Consider the following 26378-nt stretch of genomic DNA (forward strand, 5'->3'; position numbering starts at 1 on the left):
TGGTCTGACCCAGCAGCGGGAATTCTTATGTTCTTATGAAACTGTGACATAATCATCAATCAAGTAACAAATTTTTTGAATAAATAGGTCTTAACCAGTTTAATAAAGGTGCAATAAGATGCAGATTGTTGAATCAGATCGTCTAACCATATTTGAACTTTACCTGCTTGCTAAGCCAAAGATCGATCAAAATACTTTTTATAATGGCAAAATTTGGGATTAGGAAAAGTGAATAAACCAGTACGACGAGTAGACCTAGTTGAACAGTACAATTCAAAATGAGAGAGGAGATACAGCGGAGCTAATCCAAATAACATCTTATAGCAAATACAAGCAAATTTAAAAAGTGCTCATGATTCCACTGGCAACCAGTGCAGCTGATGGTAACAAGGGCTGACATGTTCCTGTTTTTTTTAATCCAAAAATTAAACAGACCACTGTATTTTGGATTAGCCTTAATCTTCCTAAAATAGTATTATAAGCTCCCAAATAGATTATATTACAGTAGTCAAGAATAGATAAAATTAATGCTTGAACTAATCATCTAAAAGAAGTAGGATCAAAGTATTTTTTAATGGAATGCAATTTCCATAACGCAAAAAAGCATTTCTTAACAAGCATATCGGTATGTTCCCCCAGAGTTAAGTGGCGGTCAAGTGTAACTTTTAAAATTTTAAGAGAAGCGACTATTGGATATTCTTGTCCTCTTAAACCAGGGGTGTCCAATGTCGGTCCTCGAGGGCCGCAGTCCAGTCGGATTTTCAGGATTTCCCCAATGAATATACATGAGGTCTATTTGCATGCACTGCTTTCATTGTATGCTAATAGATCTCATGCATATTCATTGAGGAAATCCTGAAAACCCGACTGGATTGCGGCCCTCGAGGACTGACATTGGACACCCCTGTCTTAAACAGAGAGTTTTATCCATGATTTTGTCATTGGGACTAGCCAGGAAATTTTTTTTTTGGGGTGTTTAATTTCAACTTAAATTCAATAGTCCATTGTTCAATTCGATTTAGGATAAAAGTGATCTGGTTTTTTATTTCAGTAGTAAAAGAAATAACTGGAATCAGTATTGTGATGTCATCGGCATAAATGTAAAAAAATTACATTTAGCTTTGTAAAACATCAGCCAAGGAAGCAACAGAGATGTTAAACAAAGTGGGTGATAATGGTGAACCGCTGATGCATCGGGGGATAGAGCGAGGGAGGGTATTGTTGTGTCAGGAGTACAACTTTGGAGGTTGTATGAGGAGTGCAGTATATATTTTTTTGCTAGCAATTATTTTGACGGTTGGCTGAGAGTGCCGGTTAATTGAATGGAAGATTAGGTTTATACCTTCAATAATCTTCTTTTTGTTAGTCCCTGGAGGATTCCAATTGCTAGGTGTTTAATCCCTCTCTGCAGCTGGGTATTGCAGATATCCACAATCTTTCTGAGCACATGTTCCACCCCCTTAGCCTAATAGCTGGTAAACACAGACAGTTAAGTCCCAAAATCAAGCAACATACCTGAACAAATCCATGACAAGGGAGGTACGGGGGAGAATCCCCTTCAACATAATTCATGAACTGGTTTGCTCAAATATTAACAAGTAATAAATAGGCACAAAGGCATCTCAGAAAAAACACTGAGGAGCAATGTAGAACTAACCTGGCAAGGGTAGAGCCAGGGATGATCGCATCCAGTGGGCTAACGACTGGCTGCATGGATGGTGCAAGGAGATGAACTTCGGGTTCCTGCACCATGGAGAGGCACTACAAGGACTACAGGGACCAGATGGGCTACACCTGACCAGAAGAAGAAAGAACGTCTTTGGACACCGACTAGCCGGCCTACTTCACAGGGCTTTAAACTAGGTAAGTTGGGGGAGGGTACAGGCACAATTGACCTACAAGGTGAGCAAAGCTGCAAATACTTTGTTGAGACTGAGGTAAGTAAACTTTGCATTTCTGGGTTTGGGGCTGGGATGGGGACACACATTGCTGAATCTGGGCTAGGTTCACATTGTAATTCTGGGTCGAGGGATAGTGTACACATTTCCGAGCCTGGGACAAGTTCACGCTGTAATTCTGGGTCTAGGAGGAGTACACACATAGCAAATTGCACTAAGGCGGTCAAAGTAGCTCAAGCGGGAATATCCCCACAGAGTCATAGCAAACATATAACATGGAGGGCTATGTACGTCAACGCTCACAGCTTGGGAAATAAAATCCTGGAATTAGAGACGGAAATGAGGAACGCCAACCTAGATGTGGTGGCGATATCCGAGACCTGGCTCACGGACTCCCATGGCTGGGACATGGTCATACCGGGTTACAACTTGCTTCGCCAAGACAGGAAGGGCAAATTGGGAGGAGGGGTAGCACTATATACCAAAGATGACATTAAAGTCACCAGAATCGCAGATGTCAGGTACACAGGGGAATCCCTTTGGGTGAATCTGGCTAGGGGGAAGGACAAATGCCTGTATCTTGGTGTGGTATACAGACCCCCAAGACAGCAGGATGACCTGGATATGGAATTAATCGAGGATATAGAGAATATCACCTTGCGTGGGGACACTGTATTGTTAGGTGACTTCAATATGCCTGATGTGGACTGCACCACACTTTCCTCTGCGTCCAACAGCAGCAGCAGGCTATTAAACTCTATTCAGGGAGCACGACTCAGGCAACTGGTATTGGAGCCAACAAGGGATCGGGCAATACTGGACCTGATACTTACCAATGGAGAATGTGTCACAGAGGTCTCGGTGGGCGACAGGTTGGCCTCCAGTGACCACAACATGGTATGGTTCAATCTCAGGAAAGGTTTCACAAAATCTAAAACATTAACCAAGGTCCTCAGCTTCAAGGACGCCAACTTCGAGGGCATGGGGGATTTCATCCATCAGGCGCTGCATAACCGAGCAGAAACAGATAATGTAGAAGTATTGTGGTCAACTCTAAAAGCTACCATACAAGAAGCAACCAACCGCTTTATTAAATTGGTAAGTAAACGGCGAAGAAACAATAAGCCACAGTGGTTCTCTGCAGAGATCTCAGACCTCAGAAAAGAAAAGAGCGTTCATACCTTATAAACAATCAGGGAATCAGGACTCTAGAGAAGACACAAAATTTCAAACCGTTCTTCAGATATGTTAAAGGGAAACAGCCAGCTAGGGAGGAGGTGGGACCGCTGGACGAAGGAGACAGGAAGGGAGCGGTGAAGGAGGAGAAAGAAGTCGCGGAAAGACTTAACATGTTCTTTTCGTCTGTATTTACAAACGAAGACACAACCAACATACCGGAACCTGAGCAAATCTTCAATGGAAATCAAGCAGAAAAAATAACATCCATGGAAGTGAGCCTTGATGATGAACACAGGCAGATAGAAAAACTTAAAACTGACAAATCCCCTGGTCCGGACGGAATCCATCCAAGGGTTTTTAAGGAATTAAAGGAGGAGATAGCTGAACTACTGCAGCAAATTTGCAACCTATCCTTGAAAACAGGCATGATCCCGGAGGATTGGAAGATAGCCAACGTCACGCCCATCTTTAAAAAGGGATCAAGAGGTGACCCGGGAAATTACAGACCGGTGAGTCTGACTTCAGTTCCGGGGAAAATGGCGGAAGCACTGATAAAAGAAAACATTGATGAACATTTGGATAGAAACGAAGTTCTGAAAACAAGCCAACATGGTTTCTGCAGGGGGAGATCGTGCCAACTAACTTATTGCACTTCTTCGAAGGAATTAACAAAAGGATGGACAGGGGAGACCCCATAGACATCATATACCTTGATTTCCAAAAAGCCTTTGACAAGGTGCCTCACGAATGTCTACTCCGGAAACTGAAGAATCATGGGGTAGATGGAGACGTACATAGATGGATCAGAAACTGGTTGGCAGGTAGGAAACAGAGGGTAGGGGTGAAGGACCACTACTCGGACTGGATGAGGGTCACGAGTGGTGTTCCGCAGGGCTCGGTGCTCGGGCCGCTGCTATTTAATATATTCATAAATGATCTAGAAACAGGGACGAAATGTGAGATAATAAAATTTGCGGACGATACAAAAATATTTAGTGGAGCTGGAACTAAAGAGGAATGCGAAGAATTGCAAAGGGACTTGAACAAACTGGGGGAATGGGCGGCGAGATGGCAGATGAAGTTCAACGTTGAGAAATGTAAAGTATTGCATGTGGGAAGCAAAACCCAAGGTACAACTATACGATGGAAGGGATGTTATTGAATGAGAGTACCCAAGAAAGGGACTTGGGGGTAATGGTGGACATGACAATGAAGCCGACGGCACAGTGCGCAGCGGCCGCTAAGAAAGCAAATAGAATGCTAGGTATAATCAAGAAGGGTATTACAACCAGGACAAAAGAAGTTATCCTGCCGTTGTATCGGGCGATGGTGCGCCCGCATCTGGAATACTGCGTCCAATATTGGTCGCCGTACCTTAAGAAGGATATGGCGTTACTCGAGAGGGTTCAGAGGAGAGCGACACGTCTGATAAAAGGGATGGAAAACCTTTCATACGCTGAGAGATTGGAGAAACTGGGTCTCTTTTCCCTGGAGAAGAGGAGACTTAGAGGGGATATGATAGAGACTTATAAGATCATGAAGGGCATAGAGAGAGTAGAGAGGGACAGATTCTTCAAACTTTCTAAAAATAAAAGAACAAGAGGGTACTCGGAAAAGTTGAAAGGGGACAGATTCAAAACGAATGCTAGGAAGTTCTTCTTTACCCAACGAGTGGTGGACAACTGGAATGCGCTTCCAGAGGGCGTAATAGGGCAGAGTACAGTACTGGGGTTTAAGAAAGGATTGGACAATTTCCTGCTGGAAAAGGGGATAGAAGGGTATAAATAGAGGATTACTGCACAGGTCCTGGACCTGTTGGGACGCCGCGTGAGCGGACTTCTGGGCATGATGGACCTCAGGTCTGACCCAGGAGAGGCATTGCTTATGTTCTTATGTTAAGACTATCTGGCCAAGTCACGAGCAGTCAAAACAAAGGTCAAAGAGGCCAAATTTCGAATGGAGGAGAATCTAGCGAAGAACATCAAGAAGGGCAATAAACCCCTCTTCAGGTATATTAGTGACAGAAACAGAAACACAGGCGGGATAGTACGCCTTAAGAAACCAGACGGGAACTATGTAGAATCGGACTCTGAAAAGGCTGAACTATTAAATGAATACTTCTGCTCAGTCTTCACACATGAGGCGCCGGGATCCGGCCCTCAGCTGCAGACAAGGGATAGCTCGGCAGACCCATTTCGAAATTTCGAGTTTACACCCAGCACTGTCCACTTTGAACTATCTAATCTCAAGGTTAACAAAGCAATGGGGCCAGACAACCTACACCCCAGGGTACTCAGGGAATTAAGTGATGTCTTGGCGGAACTGCTATCCGCGTTCTTCAATCTCTCCCTTAGTACAGGTAAAGTCCCATTGGACTGGAAAACGGCTAACATCATTCCACTCCACAAAAAAGGATGCAGGATGGAGGCTACTAACTACAGACCGGTGAGTCTCACATCAATAGTGAGCAAGCTAATGGAAACTCTAATCAAACGCCAATTGGATACGATCATGAACGAGGAGAATCTACGAGATACGCGTCAACATGGATTTACTAAGGAGAGGTCCTGCCAATCTAACCTAATCAGCTTCTTTGACTGGGTGACAGGGAAGCTGGATGTTGGGGAGTCCCTAGACATCGTATACTTGGACTTCAGCAAAGCATTCGATAGCGTACCACACCGCAGGTTGTTGAACAAGATGAGCTCTGTAGGATTAGGAGACACGTTGACAGCATGGGTTAGGGACTGGCTTGGAGGTAGGCTTCAGAGGGTGGTGGTAAACGGCACCCCCTCCGAAAAGACGGAGGTGATCAGTGGAGTGCCGCAGGGCTCGGTCTTGGACCCGAACCTATTTAACATCTTCATAAGGGACTTGGCTAAGGGACTTCAAGGTAAATAGCGCTATTCGCTGATGACGCCAAACTATGCAATGTAGTAGGCAGGAACACGTCAGACCAAAGCACAGGGCCGGACTGAAACTCAATGCCCGACAGTATGGTGCACGACCTACTCCTACTGGAGCACTGGTCCAGGACCTGGCAACTCAGTTTCAATACCGAAAAATGTAAAGTCATGCACCTGGGCAGCCAAAATCCATGCAAGACGTACACCTTTAATGGTAAAATCCTACGAAGGACTGTAGCAGAACGTGACTTAGGGGTGATCATCAGTGAGGACATGAAGACTGCCAAGCAAATGGAGAAAGCTTCATCTAAGGCTAGACAAATCATAGGTTGTATATGTAGGGGTTTCGTCAGCTTGAAGCCCAAAGTCATTATGCCATTGTATAGATCCATGGTGAGACCCCATCTGGAGTACTGTGTACAATTTTGGAGGCCGCATTACCGTATAGATGTGCTGAGACTTGAGTCGGTCCAGCGTATGGCCACCTGGATGGTCTCAGGACTCAAGGATCTCCTGTATGAGGAAAGGCTGAAAAAATTGCAGCTATACTCACTCGAGGAACGCAGGGAGAGGGGAGACATGATCGAGACGTTCAAATATCTCACGGGCCATATCGAGGTGGAAGAGGACATCTTCTTTTTCAAAGGCCCCACGGCAACAAGAGGGCATCCGTGGAAAATCAGGGGCGGGAAACTACACAGTGACACCAGGAAATACTTCTTCACCGAGAGGGTGGTTGATCACTGGAATGATCTTCCACTGCAGGTGGTTGAGGCCAGGAGCGTGCCTGATTTTAAGTCAAAATGGGATCGCCACGTGAAACATAGAAACATAGAAACATAGAAAGATGACGGCAGATAAGGGCCATAGCCCATCAAGTCTGCCCACACTATTTACCCACCCTCTTAAATCTACTGACCCCCTAAAGAATAATTGTAATTATACTGTCACTCTACTGACCCGCTCATTCAGTCCTAGTGACCCTATCCCTTGTAATTATACTGTCACTCTACTGACCCGCTCATTCAGTCCGAGTGACCCTATCCCTTGGCATGACCTCGTAGGGATCCCACATAGGTATCCCATTTGTTCTTGAAGTCTGAGATGCTGCGTGCCTCGACCACCTGCACTGGAAGCTCGTTCCAATGCTCAATCACTCTCTCCGTGAAGAAGTATTTCCTGGTGTCTCCACGAAACTTCCCTCCCCTGAGCTTGAGCGGATGTCCTCTTGTGGTCGAGGGTCCCCTGAGAAGAAAGATATCATCTTCCACCTCTACCCGTCCCGTGATGTACTTAAATGTCTCAATCATGTCTCCCCTCTCCCTACGCTCCTCGAGAGTGTAGAGCTGCAATTTGCTCAGTCTTTCTTCGTACGGGAGACCCTTTAGCCCCGAGACCATCCTGGTGGCCATCCGCTGAACCGATTCAACTCTGAGCACATCCTTACGGTAATGTGGCCTCCAGAATTGAACACAGTATTCCAGATGCGGTCTCACCATGGCTCTGTACAGTGGCATCATGACTTCAGGTTTCCTGTTGACGAAGCTTCTCTTGATACAGCCTATCATTTGCCGTGCTTTAGATGAAGCCTTCTCCACTTGAGTGGCTGCTTTCATGTCAGCACTGATGATTACTCCTAAGTCTCGTTCTGCCGTAGTCCTTGCTAAAGTTTCTCCATTCAGGGTGTAAGTTCTGCAAGGATTTCCATTTCCGAGATGCATGACCTTACATTTCTTGGCGTTGAAGCCCAGCTGCCAGATCAAGGACCAACTTTCTAAAGTACGCAGGTCTTGCTCCATAGCATCCTGAAGATTATAGCCGTTTACTACATTGCATAGTTTGGCGTCATCAGCGAATAAGGTTACCTTGCCTTGGAGCCCTTGAGTCAGATCCCTAATGAATATGTTGAAGAGGAGTGGGCCCAGGACCGAACCCTGTGGTACTCCGCTGGTCACCTCTGACATTTTAGAAAGGGTACCGTTGACCACCACCCTCTGAAGTCTGCCACTAAGCCAATCCTTAACCCATGCAGTTAGAGTCTGTCCTAATCCCATAGAATTCATCTTGTTCAGCAGCCTGCGGTGTGGGACGCTGTCAAACGCTTTGCTGAAGTCCAGGTACACGACGTCCAAGGACTCTCCTGAGTCTAGTCTTCTTGTTACCCAGTCAAAGAAGCTTATTAGATTGGACTGGCATGACCTACCCTTGGTGAATCCATGTTGGCTGGGATCCCGGAGATTTCCCTCGTTCAGGATCGTATCTAATTTATACTTAATTAGTGTTTCCATGAGTTTGCACACTATTGAGGTGAGGCTTACCGGTCTATAGTTCGCAGCCTCAGCCTTGCAACCCTTTTTATGTAGAGGAACGACATTGGCTGTTTTCCAGTCCAACGGAACTTTCCCCGTACTTAATGAGAGATTGAAGAGCACCGCCAACGGTTCTGCCAGGACATCTCTCAATTCTCTGAGCACTCTTGGGTGTAAATTGTCCGGTCCCATGGCCTTGTTTACCTTTAGCCTTGCCAGTTCGTTGTAGACGTCCCCAGGAGTGAACTCAACGTTCTGAAACGGGTCATCTAAGTCTTGTATTATCATCAACTGTGGTCCGTGTCCCGGTGCTTCGCAGGTGAAGACCGAGCAGAAATATTCATTTAGTAGTTCTGCTTTTTCTGAATCCGCCACCGCGTAGTTTCCGTCCGGTTGTCTAAGGCGTACTATACCGTCTGTGTTCCTTTTCCTATCGCTGATATACCTAAAGAAGGCTTTGTCCCCTTTTTTAATGTTTTTTGCCAGAGTTTCCTCCACTCGACGTTTGGCCTCCCTAACTGCTGTTTTGACCGCTGCCGATCTGGTTTTATATTCTACTTTAGTTTCTCTTCTCTGGGTGCGTTTGTAGGAAAGAAATGCTTTTTTCTTCTCCTTAATGAGGAGTGAGATCTCTTCAGTGAACCATTGGGGTTTGTTGTTTCTTTGCCGTTTATCTTCTGATTTTATGTAGCGATTAGTTGCTTCGTGTATGGATGATTTCAGGTACGACCACATAGTTTCCACATTGCCGGTCTCTTCTTGGTCCTGTAGCGTCTGATGAACATGATCTCCCATACGTGCCCCGAAAGTTGAGCACCTTTGTTTTTGTGATTGATTTAGGGGATCCTTTCCCAATGTTGAACCATACCATGTTATGGTCGCTGGAGGCTAGCGTATCTCCCACCGAGACCTCTGAGATGCTTTCCCCGTTTGTGAGCACCAGGTCCAGGATCGTCTGGGCCCTAGTGGGCTCCGTTACCATCTGTCTGAGATGTACTCCTTTTATGGAGTTCAGAAGCCTCCTGCTGCTGCTGGTTGCTGCTGATAATGTGTTCCAGTCTGCGTCAGGCATATTGAAGTCCCCTAGCAGCACAGTGTCACCCCGTAGAGTTATATTCTCTATGTCTTCAATTAATTCTGCGTCCATGTTTTCCGGTTGTCTTGGAGGTCTGTATACCACACCAAGATACAGGCATTTTTTACTACCTCGTGCCAGGTTAACCCAGAGGGACTCCCCGGTATACTTAACATCAGTGATCCTGGTAGTTTTGATGTCTTCCTTAATGTATAGTGCTACCCCTCCACCTAACCTGCCCTCTCTGTCCTGACGAAGTAGATTGTACCCCGGTATAGCCATATCCCACCCATGTGCGTCAGTGAACCAAGTCTCGGATATTGCCACCACGTCCAGGTTGGCATCCCTTATTTCAGTTTCTAGTTCTAGAATTTTATTGCCTAAACTGTGTGCATTAACATACATGGCCCTCCACACTTTGTGTTTGCTGAGTCCCTGTAAGGCTATTCCTGACCGAGTCTGTGTGGCTCCAAGAGAACTGTTTGCATATTGGGTCCTTACCTCGGAATCTGAGTGTTGACTCGTCCCATCAGGATAGTTCCTTTCCACCCCAGTATATGAGTAGGTAGGGGAGGGTTATTGGGGTGGGCAGACTTGGTGGGCTGTGGCCCTTATCTGCCGTCTATTTCTATGTTTCTATGTTTCTAACCTGCTGTATGCAGTGAGCATCCCAAGAAAGGCCTTCAGTAATTTGCATACTCACAGAAACTCCCCACAGGATCTGGTCACTAGTAGGAAAATCTTCAAGCCTGTAAGGAGAGTAACTGAGGCAAAAAGGAGCAGGAAACTCTAAACAACTGAGTGCCCTAATATTGTCTTTGTCCTGGTCTCAATCCCCCCTATTTTATTTCAATTTTTTTTTAAACAATATTTTAATATTTTAACTTTTATTACTGTAAACCAGCCAGATACTTGTGATGGTCGGTATATCAAGCTATAAATAAACTTGAAACTTATACAGAAAGGGCGGGTTGTAAGGAATCCTTGAGAAACTAACAATGAAGATCGATATAAACCTAATCTTCCATTCTATTACAGCCCTTCCGGATTCCATACGCTAGGTGACATACCAAAGCCACAGTAGCTAGAGAAGGACAGATGAACAACAAAACATGCCATCACAATAACTCAGTAAAACTGGAGAAAGGCATGAAGAGAGAACCAAGAAGCCGTCCTGCAAATTTCATCAAGCTGAATTACATGAGATTCCACCCACAACGCAGCTACATTGCTCGTCGAATGTGCTGTAAATGTACTTAGAAACATAGAAACATAGAAGGTGACGGCAGATAAGGGCCAAGGCCCATCAAGTCTGCCCACATCAATGACCCTCCCCTACCTCCCTTTGCGAAGAGATCCCACCTTTCGATCCCATTTAGCTTTAAAATCAGGCACACTGCTGGCCTCAATCACCTGCATCGGAAGACCATTCCATCGATCCACCACCCTCTCGGTGAAGAAGAATTTCCTGGTGTCGCCATGTAATGTCCCTCCCCTGATTTTCCATGGATGCCCTCGTGTTGACGTGGGTTCCTTGAAGAAGAAGATATCCTTCCCCACCTCGATACGGCGCGTGAGGTACTTAAATGTCTCGATCATGTCCCCCCTCTCCCTGCGTTCCTCAAGGGAGTAGAGCTGCAGTTTATTCAGCCGTTCCTCATACGGGAGATCCCTGAGCCCCGTGACCATCTGTGTGGCCATTCGCTGGACCGACTCAAGTCTCAGCACATCTTTGCGGTAATGTGGTCTCCAGAATTGTACACAGTATTCCAGATGGGGTCTCACCATGGACCTATATAATGGCATAATGACATTAATTGGCGTCTGTTTGCTGCGGGTGATGGAAGTCGCGGAAATGGCCATTTGAATCCATCGAGTGATCAAGGACTTGGACGCTGTAAAAGCAAGGTACTTAACTAAAAAAGAGAAGGACAATGAAATAATCTACTGAAGCCCAAGTTTTACCTTTTCTCAAGTTTGAGACTTATTGGAGCAAGAGTGGTAGATGTGTGGAACAGGCTCCCAGAAAAAGTGGTAGAGACAGAGACTGTGTCTGAATTCAAGAAGGCATGGGAAAGGCATGTGGGATCTCTTAGAGAGAGGAAGAATTAATGGTTACTGAGGATGGGCAGACTAGATGGGCCATTTGTCCTTTATCTACCATCATATTTCTATATCTAAGATATCTGAGGTCTTTTTCTCCACTATTTGAAATTTGTGCACTCTCTACTGATTTAATTGCTAATGTGCTTAGCCTGTTTTCTAGTTATACATAACATAGTAACATAATAAATGATGGCAGATAAACATAAGAACATAAGAAATGGCTTCGCCGGATCAGACCCTAGGTCCATCCAGTTCGGCGACCCGCACCCGCGGAGGCTAAGCCAGGTGTTCCCTGTTGAGAAACCTTGTTTACTCGTATCCCTCAATGTGATTTGCGAGAAGGTGTGCATCCAACTTGCCCTTGAATCCCGGAATGGTGGTCCATCCAGTCTGCCCAACCATACATGCTCCATAAATTAATTATTTAGTTTAATTATACTTTCTTTATATATTTTTTAGCTTTTGCTAGTAAGATTATATAGTTTGTTCCATTTTATTTCTGACCATACCTTGGAGACATTGTCTTACCTCCTTACATATGGGTGCTCAAGTGCCTCTTCTGCTGTTAACCTCTTGTCAGGATTAAATACAAGGAGCTTCTTTACTAAGTCAAGGGCCTCTGGAGGGCATGATGAAGGTAAAATGTCCTCAAAGGTCAGCCTCTCCCTAATAAATGGTAAAAATGAGTCAATGATTCATCTTGCTTCAGAATGATAAAGGATAATGCATGTAATTTTGTATAAATTTTTAAATAAATAAAGTAAATAATCACTATCTGTTGCTCACAAACAATAAAGTAGAATAACTGTCACATTCTTGAAATGTGAATAGAGGATGATCACCTCATCAAACAAACCTAATCAAGGAGAGGGAAATGTCAAAGCCGCAGCACCCTCCCCACTCAAGAAATCCAAACAGAGAAGTGTAACTTTCACAATCCCACCCCAAAAAAAAAATGAACAAAATTTTAACCATTATTTTTCACACATAAAACACTGATTTACACAAATAAATGGGTTCTTATAGATTAAATCTAATCTAATCTTCAATTTCTGAGTCGCTCTATGCCTATCTAGGTTCAAGGCAACTTACAAATCAAGAAGTTTATATTTATTTATTTAAAAAATGTATATACCGTTTAAACCTAAATGGTTTACATATTATTACATACATAATTCAGTAAGACAAATAAAAACAAACATTAGCATATAATCATCAGATAATCACATAAAGTGTCCTTCAAAGATCAGTTACTAAAAAATGCATTAACAAATAACTTTGTTTTTAATAGTTTTCTGAAATTACCCTTGTGATAACATTTACGTAATTGACCAACAAGTGAGTTCCATAATTTGACCCCCGCACAGCAAAAGGCTATTTTACTGGTCTCAGCATATTTTGGATTAGCATTTGTTTTTAATAACGCTAAATTCTCAGAACGCAGAGATCTAGATGGTAAATAGTTTGACATCTTACTTTTATGTTTAAAGGGGTGGTAGACTCAAGAGTAATGTTAGGAAATTCTTCTTTACAGAGAGGGTGGTGGATGCCTAGAATGCGCTCCCGAGGGAGGTGGGGGAGAAGAAAATGGTGACAGAGTTCAAAAAAGAATGGGATGAACACAGAGGAGATCTAGTAATCATACATCAGAGGGGAACATTGAGTTGTCATTACAATTACAGTACAGAAGTTTGAAGTACATACAGTTGAGTTAGATACAAGCAAATTGGTGTTATGTAGAGTTTGAGGAGGGAGTTCTTGTGGCTCTGGAAGGGTGAAATGCTGTGCAGGTTGCTGTAGAAGAGCATACTTGTTAAGTATCGATGAAGTATAAGTTCTCAAAAAGGAAAGTCTTTAGTTTATTTCAAAATCTGAGGCAGTCAAGTTCTGTCTTGATAATTATTGGAAGATTATTTCATGTCTTGGTGCCAAGGTAGTGAGTAGTGAGTTAAATATGTACTTGTATTTTACAGCTTTGGAAGAGGGAAGGATCAACTGAAATGTTTTAAGTTTTCTGGCTGGAACGCTCTCCCGGAGGCTGTGATAGGGGAAAACACCCTCCAGGGATTCAAGACAAAGTTAGACAAGTTTCTACTGAACAAGGACGTACGCTGGTAGGGCTAGTCTCAGTTAGGGCACTGGTCTTTGACCAAAAGGGCCGCCGCATGATGGACCACTGGTCTGACCCAGCAGCGGCATTTCTTATGTTCTTAGTTGATGAAAAAGTTTATAAATGGTTCTGCAGAGTTCGCAGAATATTACACATCATAGTTTGAAGGCGGTGCAAGCATTAATAGGTAGCCAGAGCAGTCTACTGTAGTAAGGGAAGAAGGAATCATAAGAACATAAGCAATACCTCTGCTGGGTCAGACCTGAGGTCCATCGTGCCCAGCAGTCCGCTCACGCGGCGGCCCAACAGGTCCAGGACCTGTGCAGTAATCCTCTATCCTCTTTTCCAGCAGGAAATTGTCCAATCCTTTCTTGAACCCCAGTACCGTACTCTGCCCTATTACGCTCTCTGGAAGCGCATTCCAGGTGTCCACCACACGTTGGGTAAAGAAGAACTTCCTAGCATTCGTTTTGAATCTGTCCCCTTTCAACTTTTCCGAATGCCCTCTTGTTCTTTTATTATTTGAAAGTTTGAAGAATCTGTCCCTTTCTACTCTCTCTATGCCCTTCATGATCTTGTAAGTCTCTATCATATCCCTCTAAGTATCCTCTTCTCCAGGGAAAAGAGACCCAGTTTCTCCAATCTCTCAGCATATGAAAGGTTTTCCATCCCCTTTATCAGACGCGTCGCTCTCCTCTGAACCCTCTCGAGTAACACCATGTCCTTCTTAAAGTACGGCAACTAATATTGGACGCAGTACTCCAGATGCAGACGCACCATCGCCTGATACAATCGCAGAATAACTTCTTTCGGTTGAGTATAACTTCGAGGAACTTAGAGATTTTGTCTACATTTAGAGAGGTTCCTGAGGGTAATGTAACAGCTGTAGGGATTGTTTACGAGATGTTGTGAAACCCTAGGTTTTTGTTGTGTTTAGTTTGATTTTATTGATTGTAGATCAGGTATGTATTTTGTCTATGCCACTGGATATCTTTTGAGAGACATCATGTGCTTTGTGTTTGATCAGGATGAGCAGAAGGATGTCATCTGCATAACACAGTAAGCATTCATTGTTGTTGAAATTAATGTGATCAAGGAACTCATGAAGAGGTTGTATGGTATTGGGGAGAGTGGCAATCTTTGAAGGACACATAAGAACATAAGCAGTGCCTCTGCTGGGTCAGACCAGAGGTCCATCATGCCCAGCAGTCCGCTCACGCGGCGGCCCATCAGGTCCAGGACCTGTATAGTGATCCTCTATCCTCTATCTATACCCTTCTATCCCCTTTTCCTTCAGGAAGTTATCCAATCCCTTCTTGAACCCCAAAACTGTACTCTGTCCCATTACACCCTCTGGAAGCACATTCCAGGTGTCCACCACCCTTTAGATGAAGAAGAATTTCCTAGCATTGGTTCTGAATCTGTCACAGCAGAGTGCTTTCTAGCTTCTAGAGAATGTTCCATCTTTCCAGACAAGGTATTTCCTTTTCTGTAGTAAATCTTTGAACCAGATTAGAACAGTACCCTCAATGTCTATTTCTCTTTTAGCCTGGTTAAAAATAAGTGATAGTTGACTGAGTCAAAGGCGGCTGATATATCAAATTGGAGTAGAGCTGCCTGGTGTCCCATGCTTAAGGTTTGTTTGATTTTAATGGTTAAGGTTAATAGAAGAAGTTCTGTGCTATGCTGTGAGCGAAATCTGAACTGTAAGGGATGGAGGCAGGACACCATCCACGTAGTCACGCATTTATCCTCGACAGAGCTTTTATCCTCGACAGAGAGGATGGATGAAAATACCACCTGTGCACCTGACTGCTTCACCTTCTCTCCCAGAGCCACAAAGTCACTTTTGATACATTCGCAGGGTTACCTGGTAGCATCGTTAGTGCCGACTTGGATGAGCAGCATCGGATAATGGTCATCAGGCTTGATGAGTCTCAGCAATTTCTCTGTAACATCTTGGATTTTGGCACCAGGCAGGCAGCATACCTCCAATGACATCATGTCTGCTCTGCAGATGGACGCTTCTGTATTCCTTAGAAGGGAATCGCCAATTCTGCTACCTTACTCCTCCTAGTGGTCACGGATCCAGTAATTTTTGAGATCTCAAGTTTTGGTCCTTTCTCTCCTCGGGATGCTCTCATCTCCTCCACTTCCAGGACAGCATACCGATTCTTCAGTTCAAGGGCGGGGGGAGTCACAGTACCAATCTTGCAGTGTTCCGTAATCTGAGTCCAGTTGCCTTCCCTCAGCACAGCCTCTTCTTCCCCACTGCTGGAAATCTTTTACGCCTCATGAACCATTTCATCGATGTGCCTCTCATTCTCATGGATGCTTCTTAGTCTTTCCACCTCCTCTCTCGGTTCTCTTACTTCCTTCATGAGGGATTGAAGCTGAAGACAGCTTGTACATGGAACTACTCCCTCTGCCTGGGTAACATTTTCTGTCTTCACAGAAACAGAAGTCGTAACCTGAGCAGCAGCTTTGGTGATACGATTTTTCCCAGCCATACTTGGGTGCATAAGTACTTACACCTGGAAGAAAAAAAAAGAAAGGGCAGAAAAATCCTACCAAAGTAATTCCCAGTTCCTGGTTGGCTGGAGAGCCTATAAATCAAAAAGCTCTGCCTTGGTGGGAGAGAATTAAATTAACACCAGAGCCTTTCCTCAACAGCTATTTGTGCTCTAATCTTATGATATGCCCTGAAATGTACCCTAAATCATTAATCTAGGCAGAAAGCTGAACCAGGCTTACTCAGAGTTAGCCCCTCAAGGATCACCTGTGGAATCTGATCTCTTAAGAAAGTCCTCAGAGTTCAGTCTCAAACTAAGAGGATGAAACCAGCCAGAGGTCTCTCCTTAAGAAGTGCTTTTAGGTTAGGGTGAGTGGATTCACATCCCTTTTGAAATATAGTGTGCTTGGCCTGACTAAACAGTTTTTCTAGGCCTCTCTCCCACTTGCTACTCCCCAAAGTCTCAAAAAGGTCCTAAACTGATCCAAAGAAATCTTTTTATCAACAGCTCTCTCCTCAAGCAAATATATGCAAATTATATATGCAGTTCACAGGTTAATGTGAAGGAGAAATTAGGTTCTTACCTGCTAATTTACTGTCTTTTAGCTTCTCCAGGCCAGTACAGATATCACACAAGCGGGTATATATCTCATCATGACCAGCAGGTGGAGACTGAAACAAAATTGTGGAATAGTACATATAAGGGGGGCCTTTCCCTATTCCTATCAGTCTGCCGAATAACCAAGCAGAACTAAGAACTTGAAACAGAAATAAACAAGACTCCGAACAGGAGTAACAACTAATATATCCAAATGCTGTTGGAAAATGCAAAGGAGAGATCCTAGCAAGAAAATGTCCCAACAGCTCGCCAGCTGAGCCACAGCTGCTGTTCTTCAATTCTCCTCGGCCCTAGAAAAATACAAGAGTCTGCAGAAAAAAAACGAAATCTGCACGTGAAACAGTCAGAAGAATAACACGATAATAGACAGGGTGGGGTCCTATACTGGTCTGGAGAGGCTAAAAGAAAGTAAATTAGAAGGTAAGAACCTAATTTATCCTTCTTTAGCAACTCTCCAGACTGGTATAGCTATCTTATAAGCAGGACGTACCAAAACAGTCCCCATCATGGGTGGGACCCCCAAAGGTCCAATACCAGAACATGCTCACCAAACACCGTATCCCGACGTGCCTGAACGTCCACATGGTAGTGTCTGACAAAGGAATGCAAGGAAGACCAAACAGCAGCCTTACAAATGTCCACTGGAAGAACTAACAAAGACTCAGCCCAAGAAGCCGCCTGACCCCGAGTGGAATGAACCTGAGAAATTCCGGAGCAGGCTTTTTCTGAAGAAGATATGCGGACGCAATAGTCTCTTTGATCCAACGCGCGATGATAGCCTTGGAAGTGCCATCCCTCTTATGAGGACCCGCAAGAAGGACAAAGAGATGATCTGATTTCCTGAACTCCTGAGTCCTCTGCACATAAGAGCGAAAAACTCGACAGACATCAAACTTACGTAACTGTTTCTGCTCAGAAGATCAAGTTTCAAGTTTAATAGTTGTTTTGATTAATCGCTTAATCGTGTTTCAAAGCGATGAACAAATTAAAATTACAATTTCTGGGAAATAATACGAAACAGAACAATACATATTAACTTACAATATTTTTTAAAAAAAATTACGATTACAAACTAAAAACACAAGGAAAGGAGGGAGATGAAATACAAATCATTATAGGAAAGTAGAACAAAAAAGGAAAAATACAAAAGGAATAACAAAGAAACAGTGTAATATAGTACAATAAAATATTTTAAGCTGCAGTAAGTTTCGTCAATTATCAAAAGAGTCTTTAAAGAGAAGTTTTTAAGTTGCTTTTTAATTTCTCAAGATTCTTCTCTTCCCTTAAATAAATTGGAAGGGCGTTCCATAACTGGGTCCTGGGTCCGATCCTATTCAATTTATTCATAAGAGATATGACGAAAGGACTTAGAGGAAGGGTATCACTGTTCGCCGACGATGCCAAACTTTGCAACATAGTAGGCAGATGCGTATTACCTGATAATATGACACACGACCTACTGCTGCTGGAACAATGGTCAAAAACTTGGCAGCTAGGCTTCAATGCTAAAAAATGCAAGATAATGCACTTGGGCAGGAGAAACCCCCGTAGAACTTATGTACTAAATGGTGAGACCTTGGTTAGAACTACGGCGGAACGCGATCTAGGAGTGATCATTAGCGAGGATATGAAGGTTGCCAATCAAGTGGAGAAGGCTTCCTCCAGGGCAAGACAAATGATGGGGTGTATCCGTAGAGGTTTCGTCAGCAGGAGACCTGAGGTTCTGATGCCGTTGTACAGAGCCATGGTGAGGCCTCACTTAGAGTACTGTGTTCAGTTTTGGAGCCCACACTACCGAAAGGACGTGCTGAGGATCGAGTCGGTTCAACGAACGGCCACCAGGATGGTCATGGGGCTCAAGGATCTCACGTATGAAGAAAGACTAAAGAAGTTGCGGCTGTACTCACTTGAGGAAAGAAGAGAACGGGGAGATATGATTGAAACGTATAAGTACATCACGGGACGCATCGAGTCAGAAGATGATATCTTCTGGCTCATGGGACCCTCAACCACCAGAGGGCATCCGCTGAAAATCAAAATCAGGGGAGGGAAGTTTCATGGCGATCCCAGGAAGTACTTCTTCACCGAAAGAGTGGTGGATCATTGGAACAGACTCCCACCCCAGGTGATAAAGGCCAGTAGCGTAACGGATTTTAAGAAAAAATGGGATACTCACGTGGGATCTTTAAGGGAGTAAATTCAGGGGGGGATACTTGGAATGGGCAGACTTGGTGGGCTATAGCCCTTTTCTGCCGCTTTTTCTATGTTTCTATGTTTCTAACTGAGGTGCCGTAACAGAAAAAATAAATTGTCGTCTTGTATTAATGACCTTAAGGGATGGAATAGTTAATAAATTCTGTTCATTAGATCTGAGGGTTCTGATTGGAGAATATGGTATCAATAATTTGTAAATAAACGCTGGGGTTTTATTAAGAAGGGTTTTGAAGGTGAGTATGCATAGCTTATATGTTATCCGGTGGGATACTGGGAGGACCGCTGCTTGAGTGACATGAAAAGGAGAAACTTCCTTTGGTAGAAAGGAAGGAATAGGCTGAAACACGACCCACTCCCTAGAACACTCCAGGGAGACCTACAAGAGAGCCTGCAACTCCGAAATACACCTAGCAGAAGCAATAGCCAACAAGAAGACCACCTTAAGAGTAAGGTCCTTCAATGAGCAGGCGCCCAAAGGCTCAAAAGGGGGCGCACCAGTCCAGACAGGACCAGATTCAAATCCCAAGAGGGAGCAGACGGTAGCACAGGAGGCTTGAGCAATTTGGCCACCCGCAAGAAGCGAACGACATCAAGAATGGCAGTCAGCCGCTGACTTCATAACAACCCACGAAAGGCTGACAAGGCCGTTAACTGAACCCGGAGAGAAGACCAAGCCAGGCCCCTGTCCAGGCCATTCTGCAAGAACTCTAAGATGTTAGGCAGGGAAGAACGAAAAGAGACCACTCCATGCGCCCCACACCAGTCCTCAAAGAAACGCCAAACTCGCACATAAGCCCGAGATGTGTAAAGTCTCCGGGACTCCAAGAGGGTGGAGATCATTTTATCTGAATACCCCTTCTTACCTAGGCGTTCCCTTTCAAAAGCCAAGCCGTAAGACAAAAGGGACCGGGATCGAACATAGGAATGGGCGTAAGAGGCAGAGGAGCCATCAGATGCCACACCAGATCTGCATACCATGACTTTGGAGCCAATCCGGAGCCACCAGAACCACAGGCCCGCATGACGAACAATGCGGAGTAGAACTCTGCCAGAGGATACCATGCAGGAAGATTGCGGGGCAGACTCACCGAATCATAGGCATGACAGAAATCCTGATGGATCAAAAGGGACGGAAGCGAAGGAGACAGAAAGGGGAAGGAAATGCAAGAAATTTACAGGCCGCAAACTTAAGTGTATGTACGCAAACACACGGTGCCTAAGTGATTCCTGGGGATTGGAGGAGAGCGGATATGGTCCCTATTCATAAAAATGGTCACAGGGATGAAGCAGGAAACTACAGGCCGGTGAGCCTCACTTCGGTTGTTGGAAAAATAATGGAAGTGTTGCTGAAAGAAAGGATAGTGTACTTCCTTCAATCTAACGGGTTACAGGATCCGAGGCAATATGGCTTTACAAAAGGTAAATCGTGCCAAACGAACCTGATTGAATTTTTTGATTGGGTGACCAGAGAGCTGGATCAAGGACATATGCTAGATGTAATTTACTTGGATTTCAGCAAAGCCTTTGATACAGTTCCTCATAGGAGGCTGTTGAACAAACTCGAAGGGCTGAAGTTAGGACCCAAAGTGGTGAACTGGTTCAGAAACTGGCTGTCGGACAGACGCCAGAGGGTGGTGGTTAATGGAAGTCGCTCGAAGGAAGGAAAGGTGAGTAGTGGAGTCCCTCAGGGTTCGGTGCTGGGGCCAATCCTGTTCAATATGTTTGTGAGTGACATTGGTGAAGGGTTAGAAGGAAAAGTGTGCCTCTTTGCAGATGATACCAAGATTTGTAACAGAGTAGACACCGAAGAGGGAGTGGAAAATATGAAAAAGGATCTGCAAAAGTTAAAGGAATAGTCTAATGCCTGGCAACTAAAATTCAATGCAAAGAAATGCAGAGTAATGCATTTGGGGACTAATAATAGGAAGGAACCGTATATGCTGGGAGGAAAGAAGCTGATATGCACGGACAGGGAGAGGGACCTTGGGGTGATAGTGTCCGAAGATCTAAAGGCAAAAAACAGTGTGACAAGGCAGTGGCTGCTGCCAGAAGGATGCTGGGCTGTATAAAGAGAGGTGTAGTCAGTAGAAGGAAGAAGGTGTTGATGCCCCTGTACAGGTTATTGGTAAGGCCCCACTTGGAGTATTGTGTTCAGTTTTGGAGACCGTATCTGCCGAAGGACGTAAGAAGACTTGAGGCGGTCCAGAGGAGGGCGATGAAAATGATAGGAGGCTTGTGCCAGAAGACGTATGAGGAGAGACTGGAAGCCCTGAATATGTTTGCCCTAGAGGAAAGGAGAGACAGGGGAGATATGATTCAGGCGTTCAAATACTTGAAGGGTATTAACGTAGAACAAAATCTTTTCCAGAGAAAGGAAAATGGTAAAACCAGAGGACATAATTTGAGGTTGAGGGGTGGTAGATTCAGGGGCAATGTTAGGAAATTCTACTTTACAGAGAGGGTAGTGGATGCCTGGAATGCGCTCCCGAGAGAGTTGGTGGAGAGTAAAACTGTGACTAAGTTCAAAGAAGCGTGGGATGAACACAGAGGATTTAGAATCAGAAAATAATATTAAATATTGAACTAAGGCCAGTACTGGGCAGACTTGCACAGTCTGTGTCTGTATATGGCCATTTGGTGGAGGATGGGCTGGGGAGGGTTTCAATGGCTGGAGGGTGTAGATGGGCTGGAGTAAGTCTTAACAGAGATTTCGGCAGTTAGAACCCAAGCACAGTACCGGGTAAAGCTTTGGATTCTTGCCCAGAAATAGCTAAGAATAAAATTAAAAAATTTAAATTGAATCAGGTTTGGCAGACTGGATGGACCATTCGGGTCTTTATCTGCCGTCATCTACTATGTTACTATGAATAAGATAGGGGAATTGGAAGCTATGGCACAGAAAGATAACCGAGACATCATCGGCATCACGGAAACACGGTGGAACGAGGAAAACGTCTGGGACACTGTGCTACCGGGATACAAGCTATACCGCAGAGACAGAGTAGGACAAAAAGGTGGAGGTATTGCCTTATACATAAAAGAGGGAATTGAGTCTACCGGAGAGAACATGCCAGAAACAAACAATAAGGTAGAGTCTCTATGGGCCAAAATACCGGGAACAAATGGAACAGATACGAAGATCGGCATCTACTACCGACCTCCAGTGCAGTCCGAAGAGACTGATGGAGAAATGACAGACGAGATTAAACACAAATGTAAGGGAGGAAACGCAGTTATCATGGGTAACTTCAATTATCCGGGGATAGACTGGAACCTAGGCACCTCCAGCTGCAGTAGGGAGACAAAGTTCCTGGATGCTGTAGGCAATTGCTTCCTGGAACAATTTGTCAAGGAAAATATGAGAGGAAATGCAATTCTGTACTTAATTCTAAATGGACTACGAGGACCGGCACAAAGTATAGAAGTAGAAGGGAAGCTGGGAAACAGTGATCACAATATGATCCACTTCAACCTGAACACAGGAACAAAAATCGATCCAGAACAACGGCCAAAGCACTGAACTTCCGAAACGGGAACTACGAAGGGATGAGAGTCAGGGTGGGGAAGAGAGATGTTCTGGCGGAACCGTTGACAATGCTATTCAATCTCTCACTAAGTACGGGGATAGTTCCGTTGGACTGGAAAACAGCCAATGTCGTTCCTCTACATAAAAAGGGTTGCAAGGCTGAGGCTGCGAACTATAGACCGGTAAGCCTCACCTCAATAGTGTGTAAACTCATGGAAACACTAGTTAAATATAAATTAGATACGATCCTGAACGAGGGAAATCTCCGGGATCCCTGCCAACATGGATTCACCAAGGGTAGGTCATGCCAGTCCAATCTAATCAGCTTCTTTGACTGGGTAACAAGAAGACTGGACTCAGGAGAGTCCTTGGACGTCGTGTACCTGGACTTCAGCAAAGCGTTTGACAGCGTCCCACACCGCAGGCTGCTGAACAAGATGAAATCGATGGGATTAGGAGAGACTCTAACTGCATGGGTTAAAGATTGGCTTAGTGGCAGACTTCAGAGGGTGGTGGTTAACGGTACCTTCTCTAAAATGTCAGAGGTGACTAGCGGAGTGCCACAGGGTTCAGTCCTGGGCCCACTCCTCTTCAACATATTCATTGGGGATCTAACTCAAGGGCTTCAAGGCAAGGTAACCTTATTCGCTGATGACGCCAAACTATGCAATATAGTAAACGGCTATAATCTACAGGATGCTATGGAGCAAGACCTGCGTACTTTAGAAAAATGGTCCTTGATCTGGCAGCTGGGCTTCAACGCCAAGAAATGTAAGGTCATGCATCTCGGTAACGGAAATCCTTGCAGAACCTACACCCTGAATGGAGAAACTTTAACAAGGACTACGGAAGAACGAGACTTGGGAGTAATCATCAGTGCTGACATGAAAGCAGCCACTCAAGTGGAGAAGGCTTCATCTAAAGCACGGCAGATGATAGGTTGTATCAAGAGAAGCTTCGTCAACAGGAAACCTGAAGTCATGATGCCATTGTACAGAGCCATGGTGAGACCTCATCTGGAATACTGTGTGCAATTCTGGAGGCCACATTACCGTAAGGATGTGCTCAGAATTGAATCGGTTCAGTGGATGGCCACCAGGTTGGTCTCGGGGCTAAAGGGTCTCCCGTACGAAGAAAGATTGAGCAAATTGCAGCTCTACACTCTCGAAGAGCGTAGGGAGAGGGGAGACATGATTGAGATTTTTAAGTACATCACGGGACGGGTCGAGGTGGAAGAGGATATCTTTCTTCTCAAGGGACCCTCGACCACAAGAGGACATCCGCTCAAACTCAAGGGAGGGAAGTTTCGTGGAGACGCCAGGAAGTACTTCTTCACGGAGAGAGTGATTGAGCATTGGAACAAGCTTCCAGTACAGGTGGTCGAGGCACGCAGCATCCCAGACTTCAAGAACAAATGGGATACCTATGTGGGATCCCTACGAGGTCATGCCAAGGGATAGGGTCACTAGGACTTGAATTAGCGGGTCAGTAGAATGACAGTATAATTATTGTACTTTAGGGGTCAGTAGACTTAAGAGGGTGGGTAAATGGTGTGGGCAGACTTGATGGGCTATGGCCCTTATCTGCCGTCATCTTTCTATGTTTCTATGTTTCTAAGATTAGGAAGAGCATAAGCACTGTAAAAATGCTAGAGCAAGCATGGTCTGACTTCGGTACTGGGAAAAATGGTAGAGGCGCTGATAAAGGACCGCATCATTGATCACCTTGACGAACACAATCTGATGAGGACCATCCAGCATGGCTTCAGCAAAGGAAGATCTCACTTGACAAACTTACTGCACTTCTTCGAGGGAGTAAACAGGCAAAAAGACAAGGGAGACCTGGTCAACATTGCATATCTGGATTTTCAGAAGGCGTTCAACAAGGTCCCGCATGAACAACTACTTCAAAAAATTGTGAGCCATGGAATCAAGGGTGATATACTCACGTGGATTAAAAACTGGTTGGCGGATAGGAAACAGAGAGTGTGGGTAAATGGACAATACTCAGATTGGAAAAGCGTCACAAGTGGAGTACCGCAGAGTTCGGTGCTCAGGCCCATGCTCTTCAACATATTTATAAATGGCCTGGAAATTGGAAACACGAGCGAGGTGATTAAATTTGCGGATGATACAAAGTTATTCAGAGTATTGAGGACACAGAAGAATTGCGAAGACCTACAACGAAACATAAACACGCTCGAGGAATGGACTGCGAAATGGCAAATAAGGTTCAACGTGGATAAGTGCAAGGTGATGCATGTCAGTAACAAAAATCTTATACACGAATACAGGACGTCCGATGCGGTACTCAGAGAGACCCCCCAGGAAAGAGACTTGGGAATTCTTGTAGACAAGTCAATGAAGCCGTCCGCGCAATGTGCAGTGGCAGTGAAAAGGGCAAACAGAATGCTTGGAATGATTAGGAAGGGGATCACAAACAGATTGGAGAAGGTTATTATGCCACTGTACTGGGCCATGGTGCGCCCCCATCTGGAATACTGCATCCAACACTGGTCGCCGTACATGAAAACGGAGATAGTACTACTCAAAAGGGTCCAGAGAAGAGCGACAAAAATGGTTAAGTGGCTGGAGGAGTTGCCGTACAGCGAGAGGCTAGAGAAACTGGGCCTCTTCTCCCTTGAAAAGAGGAGACTGAGAGGGACATAATCGAAACATTCAAGATAATGAAGGGAATAGACTTAGTAGAGAAAGAGAGATTGTTCACCCTCTCTAAAGTGGAGAGAACGAGAGGGCACTCACTAAAGATAATAGGGGATATATTCCATACAAACGTAAGGAAGCTCTTCTTCACCCAGAGAGTAGTAGAAATCTGGAACGCTCTTCCGGAGACTGTTATAAGGGAAAGCACCCTCCAGGGATTCAAGATTAGGTTAGACAAGTTCCTGCTGATCCAGAACGTACGCAGGTAAGGCTAGATTCAAATACGGCACTGATCTTTGACCTAAGGGCCGCCGCATGAGCAGACTGCTGGGCACAATGGACCACTGGTCTGACCCAGCAGCGGCAATTCTTATGTTCACTAATGGCCACGGAGAGAACACATACGACAGCCCCTCCATTGGCTCTGGTTGAACCAGAGCATCCAGGCCCTCGACCTGACTTTCTCTGCGACAACTGAAGCAGCAGGGTGTTTTGGCACTGACACTCATGGCTATCAGGTCCATCAGGGACTGACCACAAGACTGCACTATCAACTGAAAGGCCACGTGGCTTCGATACCACTCTCCGGGATCTAGCACGTGACGACTGAGGAAGTCCACTTGAACATTCTCCACTCCGGCTATGTGGGAGGCCAAGATGTCCTGGAGGTGAGACTCTGCCTAGACCAGAGCCGCCTCCTGCACCACCTGAATTCTCTTAGTGCCCTCCTGATGATCTTTGGGACATTGCTGGGAACAAGGCTGCCCTGTGAACTTCTAAAAGCTAAGTTACTCAGCATTTCATATTCTGCTCTTTTCACTGGTTTTCAGCATTTTATCTGCTTAATTTCTCTTCTCCTCCCTGTTTCTTACTAAAAAAAATATAAAAAAACACAAAAAAATAAACCCTTCTCTTTCCTCTGTTAAATCTTATTTCTTCTTCCTCTTCATAGGAAAAAGGTAAGACTTTGTTAACTCTAATTAAATCCTGGTGCCTGTGGCTCAGGGTGACTAAAGTAGGGAAAATCCTGTTATAAATCCTGTGTTTTAAGGTAGCACTGATAGAACCTGCATTTTTGTTTAAAATACTGTGTTTTAGGTGGTATAGAGCCTATATTTCTGTCTTACTAGTATTCAGCCATTGTTTTCTGCTGATTAGGTGGAGAAGGGAGGGGCTCTGTTTTACTTCTAAGGTTAATTGCATTATCTTTGGGACATTGCTGTGAACAAGGCTGCCCTGGAACTTCATTCAATAAGATAAG

The 26378-nt window shown here is 44.7% G+C and overlaps 1 protein-coding gene across 4 annotated transcripts in view; it reads right to left on the reverse strand.

Annotated features, from left to right (window-relative positions):
* Positions 1 to 26378, reverse strand: part of MAPK15 (mitogen-activated protein kinase 15) — a 269713-nt gene that overhangs the window by 120168 nt on the left and 123167 nt on the right. For all 4 annotated transcript variants that reach the window (XM_033933020.1, XM_033933019.1, XM_033933021.1 and 1 more), the window contains one exon: positions 12002 to 12139. In XM_033933020.1, coding sequence (XP_033788911.1) covers positions 12002 to 12139 — 138 coding nt within the window. The remainder of the gene's footprint in view (positions 1 to 12001; positions 12140 to 26378) is intronic.

Source organism: Geotrypetes seraphini, chromosome 2 (assembly GCF_902459505.1).
Source record: "Geotrypetes seraphini chromosome 2, aGeoSer1.1, whole genome shotgun sequence".
NCBI lineage: Eukaryota > Metazoa > Chordata > Amphibia > Gymnophiona > Dermophiidae > Geotrypetes > Geotrypetes seraphini.